The sequence below is a fragment of the Phoenix dactylifera genome, chromosome 2 (assembly GCF_051530095.1).
Source record: "Phoenix dactylifera cultivar Ajwa chromosome 2, Ajwa_hap1_PhDact_Kaust_v1.1, whole genome shotgun sequence".
Taxonomy (NCBI): Eukaryota; Viridiplantae; Streptophyta; class Magnoliopsida; order Arecales; family Arecaceae; genus Phoenix; species Phoenix dactylifera.
This window is the reverse complement of record NC_143191.1, coordinates 54,778,455-54,791,502: the sequence shown is the minus strand read 5'-3', so window position 1 is coordinate 54,791,502 and position 13,048 is coordinate 54,778,455. Positions and strand designations below refer to the sequence as shown.

At 36.3% G+C, this 13,048-nt stretch overlaps 1 protein-coding gene across 1 annotated transcript; it reads right to left on the bottom strand.

The window, feature by feature from the left end:
• Nucleotides 1-273: 273 nt before the first annotated feature.
• On the bottom strand, nucleotides 274-4,221 carry LOC103721029 (putative glycerol-3-phosphate acyltransferase 3). The gene is made up of 2 exons (XM_008811055.6): nucleotides 3,164-4,221; nucleotides 274-1,487 (listed from the first exon to the last, which is right to left on the bottom strand). The coding sequence occupies exons 1-2, from the start codon at nucleotides 3,836-3,838 to the stop codon at nucleotides 585-587; spliced, it is 1,578 nt and encodes a 525-aa protein (XP_008809277.2). The 5' UTR covers nucleotides 3,839-4,221; the 3' UTR covers nucleotides 274-584.
• Nucleotides 4,222-13,048: the final 8,827 nt, after the last annotated feature.

Sequence of the window (13,048 nt, the reverse complement as noted above, 5' to 3'; positions counted from 1 at the left end):
GGTCTGCTTGGCCAGAATGGGGTAGTCCCCTGTCCTAAGTAGAACGATCCATTTTGTCCCCTATCAATAACCGTTTATATTTGTGCAGCAATGTGCGGTGTGCTGTAAATGCTCAGATCAGGCTTGTTGGCTTGTGTTTTATTGGGCTCAGAAAGTATCTGCCCTTAGATAACTATAATTAATGATATATATATATATATATATACACACACATACATACATAAATGCATACACGGGTTGGGACTGGTCTGTACGAATAAGAAATATATCATGTGTTTCAACTACCTTCACTTAATAGGATGAACACTTCTGTACAAATTATGTAACATAGCACTAGGCGACATTTATAATCTTAGTCCTTCTTTCTGTCTTGTGTCTATAGTATTGAACGATTACTTCAATCTCTAACCAAACAAACGAAAAAAAGAAAGAAAGAAAACTCATAGCTTCACAAGCCTAGAAGCAGGATGAAGTGAGAGAAACAGAAGATGTCGTAAAACGAGCACTTGCAGTATCTTTTTCTAGCCATGCTCCCCTATCTTTTGTGAAAGGAAGGAGCCATTGCATCCGTCCATGATCTCATATCAGCTCCCCTTTGCTTCTCTATCAATTAGCCCTTCGTTACCTGCAAGCATCAAGTACTTGTCCCTCCTTGTCAGAGCTGTGCACTCAAATCCCAACGCCTTCCCCATCTTCTCCTGAACGTAGTTGGCCACCTCACGGCTGCTGCACTCCCTGCCATTGATAGAACTAGTGGATACCTTCTCTTTGAACACCAGTTCATACCATGGGTATGGATTCATCAGAAAATAGAGTGGATCCAAGCCCTTGAAGCCGCTCGCCGTCGTGCCGTGGAACATGTCGACGTGCGCCTTCAGTGCAACTGGCACCACCTCTTGGCTGATTAGCTCGGCGAACAGCGGGCTGAAGCGGAGGAGATACGGCTCGCGGCACGTCGTCCCTTCGGGGCACACCACAAGGTCTCCTTCTCTGAGTACCGACTCCATCCTCGCCCTGTCGGCCTCTCGGTTCCTCGTAAGCCTGATGGTTTTGATCGGAGAGAGGAACTCCGAGACGCGGCTGATGCTGTAGGTGGTGGCGGTGACGTGGCGTTTGAGCATGGCGGAGATGTAAAGGGGGTCGAGGAGGGTGCGGTGGTTGCAGACATAGATCTGGCCATGAGATTTTCGAGAATGCTCGAGCTCTCGAGGCGGGGAGGAGGAGGAGGTGGTGGTGGTGATCCGGCAGTACATGCCAACGAAGGCAAGGATAGGAGTGGAGATGGCGAAGGGGAGGAAGATGAAGGTGACGGCTCGGAAGATGGCGAGAAGGATGCCAAGGGGAAGCCATAGGAACATGCAGAGTGTGGAGATTGGGGTTGGCCTGAAGGCTATCCTGCCATCATGAAAGATTAGTGGCTTAGGGTATGCTGATCTTGGCAGGGGATGCCATCTTCTCTTCTCAGCTTCGCTAACCAAGTACACTTCCTGCAAGGAAAGGCAAATATCTAGCTATGGCGAGTCTCCATACAAAAAAAAATACATATGACAAGTCACCAACATAACTAGATCGGTACAAGTCATGGTTCATTAGTAGAAGTATGGAAATTTTAGAAGTATGAAAATTTATGATATGCCGTACCAATCCGAACCAAATGGTATAGAATATATCATACTGCATGTGTCGATTCGATACTGGTATTCAGTATAGATGGTGTACCAACACTCGGTATAGCAAAAAAATTCGATACCGTACTATGCCGATACTATGCTAGTATGATATCAATACGGGATCTGATACCAAAACGGTGAACCTGGAGTAACTATTTTATAAGCTATTTATTGTTATTTATCATAATAAAGGGCTTAGAATCCAGTAGGTGAAGCCTTACGTGCAAGACAATAATGAGGTGTATAGCATGTTTTGGGAAAAATAGTAAGGTGCTGCTACGTTCGTAGAACGATAGAACCGTAGAAATTACCAAGCTGTGTGCTCCAATATATGGTGGTAATTTTAAGAAAGGGCAACAACCGTCACTATATATCCGTTGTTATGAATAAAACAAGGGACTTGGAGAACTTGGTCCTCCTTCCTCTGTCAAATTCCAACTTAATCCTTTTTTTCCCAACTATATTTAGGATCCAATTTTTCTATAAAATGAGACAAAATGGTCCCTGCAGTCTATTTAGTGATTAAATCTTTTTGTCTTAAAAGCTAAGCAATGATTAATAACCTAGTCTGTACTACTATCACAATCTTAAATAAGCAGAGGGGGACATGTGGATCGCTAAAGGAGTATGTGTTGTTATCGCAGAGAAGGAAAAAAATATCATATTTGCCATTAATATGAAAATATTAAGGGAGTGCAATTAATTGGACAAGAGGGATTACTTTGTCCTAGTTATAAAAAAAATTATAATTGTCTTTTTATAGAAAAAAAGACTGTTTAGATATTTTGCTAAGAAAGGACTAATATGTCAAAATTTCATTGGTTGACGCCTGAATGTGATTGTGGCCAGCATACCCTTGTGGTCTTGGTTTTTTTTTATCGCTTTATAAAAAGTCAAAGGCATGGAACACTATTAGGATGGCTTGGGCAATACTTTTAAAATTGCTAAAAAATCTGTCATACTTTCTATCATGCATCTAAGTATGTGTTTTTCAATATTTATGCTTATTCATGATTTATTGCTTTGAAAACAAATTCATTTTTTAGAAAAAAAATAAAACTTTCCCTCTTGTTATTCTTATTCTTAACAAGACTACGCATGTATGTATGGATGCATGACTTATATGCATGTGCACATTAAATTATACAATAATTTTGTTATCTTTTATGTACCTATGCGTGTGGTGTAGATCTCAGCGAACATAGCTATAGCTTACTAGTTGCGCCTCTTCACCTCTTCAGAGATGTTTTTTCATATGTTTGATATGAATAATTTTTGATTTCCCTAAAATAATTAGTGATGCTTCTGTTATATATATATATGTGTGTGTGTGTACATACATACATACATACATACATACATATGTATATATATATATATATATATATATATATATATATATATATAAATGTTTTTGTGTGTATGTGTGTGTGTGTATATATATATATGTGTGTGTGTGTGTGTATGTATACAGAGAAGGGAGAGAGATTAACCTTGCAATGGGAGAACAATCGGTGATGATGAGAGCTGAGATAGCTTCCAAAACCGATAGCACCTGCTTTCATCTCTCCCTCTCCTCCAAATAACTCCTTAAAATTCATGCCCTCCCATGCCTGACTCTCCTTTTCCATCAACCCAGTGTAATAGCCACCAAGCTCCTTCAACTCCCTCCCCAAGACCACCTCCACCTCCAAATACTCCTTCAAGAACCCTTCCACCATCACCCTCGGCATACTACTAACACACATCCTCTTCCCTCCCCTCCTCAAGACCTCAAACCCTTCCAACCCCACATCCTCCAAGAAGAACTTGGGTAACACAGCCCTCCCTACCCTAAAACCATCCTTCTTTAGCCCACAAAAGGCCACCATGACCATGAGCCTAAGCCCCACCTCATGGCTAACAAGACAGATCAAAGGGTATAGAAGCAAGAGTAGAAGACCCCTTAGGAACTCCCCTCCTTCCAAGGCCACAAGCATGAAGTATGGGAAGGTGGAGGAAGACCTCAAGAGCCCTCCTTCCACATCACAGACTAGAACTTGGCTTGACAGCTTCTCTTGGGAAGGGCGCTTGCACAATTTTACTTGGGTTGCATGGGCACTTCTAAGTCTCCTTAGGACGTACCGGTAGAAGAGGAACGAGGCCTTGGAGAAAGCCTTCAAATTCATTTTTTTTTCCCCTCAACTTCTATGAGAAGAGCAAATATGTAGTGTATATAATAGGATTTGATTGAAGAAAACACTTGGTTTATGAGAAAATTACACTAGTGGCGATGCACGCTCTAGAGTCTAGAAAGGTGGCTGCAAGACCTCCGCCTATTTCAAATTTGAGCTGGCCATTTCTGACTGAATCCTTGATTAAGGAAGATGGCCCACATCAACCTACTTATTAATGGCCAAGGATCTATTGGAGGACACCGAGCAAGCAACCGGTGAAGCCGGGCGGCGCAAGCCATCCATCTGGTGGACCTATTTTGCTAGCTCAAGAGCTTATCGGTGTGGCAACACCAACCACCACATCTAAGTCTATTGGACCCATGCCAACTACTCATAGCCGAGTAGGCCTCCTAAGTCGAGATTTATGTGTTCAATTATATATCTGTGAGCTAGTTTCTAAGGATTTGATCACATCGAAGTCTAGGTGACATGGTCAGCCAAAGGATCAACCGGACACAGTTGTCTAACTAAACAAATCTCATCATTTTCACCAAGCTTCTACTAGTTCTTGCTTATGTTTTTGAGTCATGTTTTCAGAAACAATTATTACTTGTTTCCCATATCCTTTAAAATTTAAATACCAATTTAGAAGACCAAAAAAGTTTCATTATATTAGCCATCTGATCTAATACTTCTTTCTACGTCAACTTTTGAAACTAAAATCAGAAAACAAAGCAAAACCAAATTGGTGCTTCAATATTTATTGTCTGTTAATTGCTCAGGTCCCATTGACATACACTGCCCCACATACGATGTGATACATAAGACTATATATTATTAAGGCAAGGATTAGAAATATACATATATAAATTGCATGACATTTTGTTATGAGATTTCTTGATGTTTTAGTATCTCTTGTATTATTATTTGATGTTTATTTTTCCAAGACTAAAGGCCATGGGGGAATGAAGCCATTAATGGACCAACGAACCTGTTCATCTGGGCACCTCCTGCTTACCTATTTTCTTGGTGGCTTCACACTGTTTGTGGTCCACTTGTCTGACTTTAATTCCTTAAGACAGGAGCCACGCAAAAAATAAAGTCTCTGGTCCACGCTGCATTGGGGAACAAGTGCTTATGTTTTTGACTTGAGGACACTAATAATCAAAATTTGCCGATACCAGACCATGCATATGCTGATGCTATAATAGTACATCACCAGTATCAAATATCAGTATCAAATCAATATGGTACAGTACGCCCCATGATATTCTGTTTTAATTGATACGGTATACCATGCTAATAACTGATCACAAATCATGTATCAAGAAACCATTTATATGGCTATAGTTAGAAACATGCTAAAAACTAAAAAGCTCATTATTTCATTGGGTCCATCCAATGGTTTAGACGAGGAAGGAAAGGGATGGTTCTCCTACCTCTTAAAGGCTTGCTTGGGAGATAGGATTTCATTTAATGAAATCTCTCCTTTTTTTTTCTTTTTTTCTTTTTTTTTTGAGAGAGAGAGAGAGAGAGGAAATTGATGGAATCAAAGATGCCGATGGAGAAATTATTTTAATGGGAATTTGATTCTCCAATATGCAAGAAAACTAAAAATAACATAGAGAGTTTGGATAAGTTCTTAGAGATGTTAGCCGAAGAATTTAAGTTTATTGATCGGCATAATCGCATGATTCTAAAACAAGCATAGAGAAGTAAGGGAATATTTAGAAGCAAACCCTAGTGGGCAATTGGGCATGCTAGAACTTTGGTCAAGACCTGCAGTTCTAGATATAATAACCATATGCAATGCCGGGTACGGCAGTCTTGTACTAGCCAAATTGGCTTGTCGTCTTATACTCCATCAATTAGGCCTAGTTAGCCAAGAAGGAAATTAGATAAGTGAAACCTAGAGTGAGATACCATCACTGAATGAATGTTCCCATGGATGACTATCTTTTACTTAAAAAAAGGAAGCAGAAAGACTAAGATACCAAGTTGCCAACCAATTGAAGAAGGAAGGACTTAAAAAGAAGTGCAACATGAAAACATAAGGATCCATGTTGTAAGACATTAAGACCTATATCCACAACAAGAGGCAATGATGGAAGCTTCACTATAAGAAATGAGTATAGAATATGTTGTCAGGTTTCCTCAATGAGAAGGTCTCTCACAAACTCAACCAACAGCTATAAATCTACGTGGCTCAGGCTTAAGTCAACAATATCCATAGTTTTGTCTAAGGTTGGCTCCTTTGCCTATTCTGACCAATGTATTGTTTGGCATGCGGATCAGACCATGTGCTTTCTAGAATCTCCATAACATTAGACTATGCCTAGAAAAGCCTAAAGGTTAACATATACACACATCCAAACATGCATATGAAAACCCTTTTCGACCGAACCGGGGAGCCAAAGGCTCGAGAAGAGGCCTTGTTCTTTACCAACATCTCAATACAAGACGTCATCTTAGCGCATCCTTGGATCACCATCAGTAATTAAGGTATCATAGCTTAAATTAGATATTGAAAGATACCTACCTTTCAAAAAAATAATATTAATCCCTAGCATTAGTTCTTTTCATGTAATATAGAGCTTTTAAAAGAAATCTCTGAAATTTGCACACGGCTACATTCTTTAATCTATCTAACCTCTGCACTACTAAAACTCAAAACTCCTCAGTGCGAGACATTGATCTTCATATTATCAATTCTACCATGTTCTCCTCTCTTGAACTCAAGTGGACTACACATGCCAAGTGCGATTGTTGTTTCATGCTTGTGATGCATGGAATCTTGCATGTGAAACCAATATTCTCGGATATGGAAGCCATAGCTTGTCTTGACAGACTATGTATCCAGCTACATCGTATCCTTCCCTCTTTCTGCATTGAAAAAATGTGGTCCTTCATGACATTAGTATTCTTGGACTGTTTGATGCTTGAAATTTCAGAATTACATAGCTAACGACACGCTGCTGGCCAACCAAATGCAATGGATGTGATGTGGATGGCCATTGGGTTTTAAGCCGTTCATCCTATCTAGAGATGCATAGAGACATACAGGTGCATGTCACACATTAGACATCTCAAATCTCAAGGGAGGGATGCATGACTAATGTCGAGGCCACGAAATAATACCAAAGAAAATTAATGTCGCTCAGAAAATAATACAATTAGGTGGCAGAAAGATTTGTGGCCAAGAATGTTGCACAACCAATCAAATAAACATCAATTTGTTTGAGACGCTTTTGGCCACAATTTTGGAAGTTATATTTCAGCTGCACTTTTCTTTCATAAATAGGGAAGTCATGGTGCTTCGTGTGGTAGCACCGTTCAGGTATTCATTGAGAGGATGACGAGCGTTGACTCTCACAACACTTTGGAAAAGAAAACTTGCATTATTTCAGGCTTTCAGCTGCACTTTTCTTTCATAAATAGGGAACTGATGGTGATACTCGTGGTAGCATCTTAGGTATTAATTGGCAGGGTGACGAGCTTTTATATACATACATACATACATACACATACATAATATGTATATGTGTGTATATATATATATATATGTATGTATATATATATATATGTATGTATATATATATATATGTATGTATATATATATATGTATGTATATATATATATGTATGTATATATATATATGTATGTATATATATATATGTATGTATGTATATATATATATATGTATGTATATATATATATATATATATATATATATATATATATATATATGTATACTCACATACACATAGATACACACACACACACATACACACACACACACACATACATACATACATACATATATACACACACACATATATACACACACATATATATGTATGTATGTATGTATGTATGTATATGTATGTCTATATATGTGTGTATATGTATGTATGTGTGTGTGTGTGTGTGTGTGTGTCCAATTTTATGCTTGCAACCATGGCACCCTCCTGGAGCCCCTTTACAGCTCCGGCACAGTCAAAAGAAAAGAATAATAATAATAATAATAAAAAAGAAGTGGCTACCAAGATGATGGTGAGAAAATAGTAGGGCACACATCCAAGATTGGCCAACTAGGGGGTTATCGAACAACTACTTCTCTACCTACCTATTTAAGCTTGATAGATATTAGAGTCAGCCTTCACATCAAACATGTGATAAAACTTTGACCTTTTTCTCATTAGTTAAGCTGGATTTTGACATGATGGTCCTTTATACTTTGAACACCAAAGCTCTCTTTCTTCATGAATAATACAGCTAACCTCCAAAGATTAATGCATCGCATAGATAGATAAATCCAAAATCTAAATTTAAGTGATAAAGTTTGAAAACCATAAATATCGATTGTTCTGAGCCTTTCCATCGTCCATCTGTTCAAATTAAAATTTTTCACTTCAACAACAAAACCAAAAAGTTGCCACCCCACGTACTTGATAACATCTCTCGCTCTCTCACGCAATATTAATCACCACCATTCCATTGAAGAGATAATGACAAATGGGAAATGATGATAATGATACAAATGATATTTTCTCCTTTCACACCTCAGTTCTTATGCACCACCTCATGACTTGGCATTGTGAGATGTCTACTGTGTAAGTGGGCCTTTAAGCTGAAAAGTACAAATATCCACCCTCTTAATATCTCTTCTTTATCAATCTCAACTCATATTAACCATGATACCTACAGTGTGAACAAGAAACCATAAATAGTTAGGATAGTTCATATTCGACTTTTATAACTACAAAGGACGCTCCTTAATTAAAGCCAAAGATATTGTTAGGAAAGACACTTGTAGATATAGATTTCTTATCTCCAACGGATACAAAGCTATAAGACTAGAGGTCCAATAATTTAATGAATAGCAAAGATTTACTCCTTGCAAACACTATGTTCAACATCAATCTCTACTTGTTATCTAACTAATCGTAGTGAAACAAAAATACGAAAACAACAAGAATATTCATCGAGATAAATGGAGTCAGATCTGATAGATCATTAGGAATGATATTCATCCAGCATAAGGAGTTTAGTTCAATGGAGATGTTGTTGAATTTCATTTTTTTCTTGGGAAATATTATGACTTCAGTTCTGGTCTATTCGTCATCCAAGCCTAAGCTTGTCGAGACAGTTACTCGATGATTCCCAGTGTTCTTATGATTTCATGAACTCTTTGTGAGCTTGCAACAGCTCAATACAATTCATGTGATAAATTGCATGCCCCAACATTTAAGCTTTTCTCCCTCCTCTCTATTAGAAAATACACTATTTAGGATTATATATAATAATTCTAATCTACAATTCTTATATTTCATAAGCAGTTTGAGATAGTGGAGGAAATTAATCAACTATGGAAAATGATAAATTTGGACCACTCCCGATGCCTATTTATTCATTTAAAAAGCTAATACATGGTTTGAATACGATAAAACCAAAGAGTTTTGTTATTACAATTATTATGAAATCAGTGATCCTAAATAAGAATATAATAATTTAGAGTTTGGATGAAGATCATGTTATTGTACTCAAAAGAAGTTTTATTAATTGCATACCAAAAGATATGTGCTTCATTAAAAAGATTTTTATTTGTTTTGCATTACATCTAATTTAATTAGATTATAATGAAATTCCTTGTCTGAACATTTTTAGTAACTTTATTTATTATATTACTGTTAAGAAACAATGATAAAAAAAATGCAAAGAATTAAAGTTCTAGATATTTTAAAGGACTCATGCCATGGGTGGTTTAGCAAGTGAAAAGTCTATCATAACTGATTTCCTCTTAACTTTAAGCTGAGCTTGAGCATAGTTTCATCATTTCATGCGCCAAGATCTCTCTTACATTCAATTGGTGTAAATTAAGGAAATTAAATGTTATTAGGATGATAATTCCTTTTCAATGGAGAAATAAAATAATAACTAAAAGTGAAAAATGATACATAAGCAAGTGAGGAGACAATTTATACAATTCGTTCATTTCATTCTCTAGAAATATAAATTGTCTTGAGTTAAAGTTCTTACTTTTCCATATGAAATGTCTCATAAATTTGATATAGAAATTACTTTAAATCAATGATTTATTGGTCTTCAATAAAAATTTTACTTTTTATGCATATAGGATATTCAATTGTGAAGGTGAGTTTGATGCCATACTATTGGATATTGACTAGTCATTTTTGGCCGCTGTGCTATTTCCCCTCACCTCTGATGATTGTGACGTTGAGCCGCCTCTACCCATTACGTTGCTTTACGTTGCCGACTGCAATTGTGTTAATGCATATTGATCTTGGTGTTTGCATTTTGTTTAAGTTTTGGTTGTTAGTCAAAACTGTTTAATTAATTTAAGGAACAACACTGTTTTACAGAAATTTTCAATTATTATTTTATTTTACATCTATGATTTTTATGATGATGTTGTCTGAATAGTGAAAAAGAAAGTATATACATACACCAATTCTATAAATTCTATTTCCATTCTCATAAATCTTTCAAATTATAATTTGCCATATTGGAATATCGAACAATACTGTATCGATAGCGAATCAACACTCGATACAAGAAACATATCAATAACAAGAATTGATCTATACTAATACTGTACCAATATAGTACCTATATGAAACCGGTATTGTAGACCTTGCTTTAAATATTAGAGCAATATTAACAACATGATTACATGGTGCCTGGTCTCTTGTGAATATCTTACTAGATGTGTAGCTCAAGAATAATATCATTTATTTGATTGTATTGTTTCAGCTCAAGGCCTGCTATCAATATTAATTACTGTTAGTAACAAGTGGAGATTGATGTTGAAGATAGCTATTTGAATTGATTTATAAGGATGGAAAATTAAAAAGAAAAGTCTTATGCTAGCCTATAAGCCTCTCCAGCCCTGACTTCCATTCACTTTTTTTAGAGGACTGCACCATTTTTTTCTGAAGTCATCTAACCATTCATATCATGTAAGAATTTTGAAATGATAAGACTATTAGCCTTTTGTTTTTTATCTACTGCTCATGCGCATTGCACATTCAAGTTATTAATGTATACTAAAAATATACTAATATATAATGGTTTACAAAGCAGGGAATGACCTTCTCTCCTTGTTGCAGGCATGAGCAAGGAATAATAAATCCAGTCGAATTTGTTTACGATAAGCCTAACTATTTCAAGAGAAAAACTGTCATAAATTACCCACAACATATCTTTTTATTTTTATGCCTATCATAATTATTCCATTTACACCTGTCTTTTTATTTTTGTTTTCTTGGTAAAAAGTATCTTTAAGCTAGAATTATATCAAAAACAATAGACAAACAAAAAATAGGAACTATTTGTAAAGTAGCTATTAATAGGCATGACTATTGGTGTTTTGATTATTCCTATTCGTTGTGTTCATTTCAAGAATTCAAAAAGAAAAACCAGAATAGCTAGGTTAAAAGGAGCAAAGTGGGGAGGGAAAGATTAATTAAAATGTTGTGCCCCAATCTATGCCCATGTAGAGCATGATCCATTGGTGGTCACTTTTACCCCTTCCTAACCCAAGCATGGGTTTCTATATAAGTACAAAGAACAACAAAAATGGGAACAAAAATGATAAGTATATCTGTACAAAAATGTCAAACTGTAGCTATAATAACTATTGAATATTTACATGCTATAATAACTATCTGTACAAAATTAGAGGAGAATATTCAAAAATAGCACTATTGATTATGGCTTAAGTTGACCCTTGATTGCTAAGATCATGGCTTGATTCTATTCTTGACTCCTAGAAAAAAAATCTTAGAAGAATATTCTAAGATAACAATGACATAGCATTTCCAAAATGACTATTGGTGTTTTATTTTTTATTTCTATATCTGGTTAATGCTTTGGGTGATTCCTGTTCCACTCTAGCGGCGCTTGAGCTCGGCAATAGAAGACTAACCTCAGGCGTATGACTAGGGATGGTAATTATTGGGTCGGATTAAAAATTCATCAATCCGAATCTGACATATTTATTAAATAAGTCAAAAAATCATGTCTAAACCCGACTAGCTTATTAAACAAGTAACCTAACTCGGCCCACAACCTATTTATTAAACGGGTCAAATTCAAGTTAAACAAGTTAAACAGAATTCTAACAAATTAAATAGATTTTAATAGGTTAAGCAGATTGGATTAGAAAATATAGAAACAGTAGGTTTTAAACGGGTTAAATAAGTCATAAACGAGTTAAATAGATTGGGTTATGAGCCAACCCAATTATTAAACAAATCAGAATACATTAAATGGGTCAAAGGTCTCAATTCGAACCCAACCCATTTCATAAATAGATCGATATAGGTGATCCGTTTATGATCATCAAATCATTCACAAGTGAGATTGATGGATTGGATCATAAATTATCATACCTACTTAGGATAGGCTCAAGTGGGTTGCCTGACCTACCCACCTGAACCCGACCTGAGTCTTTTTTAGCTCTAATTCCATTCATCAACTGCCACCCGTTTGATCTCTTACCAAAATTCTTGCAATCAAGCCCATTACATTTAATAGCATTAACTGTGGCTGGTGCTTATTTGTACCTCATCTAGATTTGGACCAATTGCTGCCTCTTGAAGCCATCGACAGGATCTTAAGAGCTTAGGAAGGATTGTTTGGGCCTCTACAAAGAATGTGCCATGTCATGGAAAAATGGCATGCCCACATGCACATGTATGTGAATGGGTTCAAGAGTGCATTTATCTCTCATTTTTTTAAGAAAAAATAAAATAAGAAAATCTTTACTCTCTCCCCCGTTATCTCCGAAGTTCATGGGGAGACCAGGTTGATAACTTTCCTTCTTATCCATTGCCCAATAGAATCTCCCTTGTAATTCCATACACTTTTTCTTTCTTTCCTTTTTTTTATAGAAGAGGATGGGCAAGGCATATCAAAATTTGTTGAGATCATGAATTATTGTGAAGGGAAGAGTGGAACCAGGAAACAATCCCCACAGAGATATAAGCTGGCTTTTTGATTCAAAACTAAGCTGGTAATGCATTGGCTGTTTTTTTTTTTTTCTCTTTCTGGTAGATGTATGTATCTCAGATCAAATGTTAAAGACTTAAAAACTAATTTCGCTTCGCTTTATGTCAGATGGACAAGAATACCCCTTCCTCACAAGCATCAGCCATACTTCTCTTCATTTCAAGGATCTTACATTTTTTCCTTTCTTCA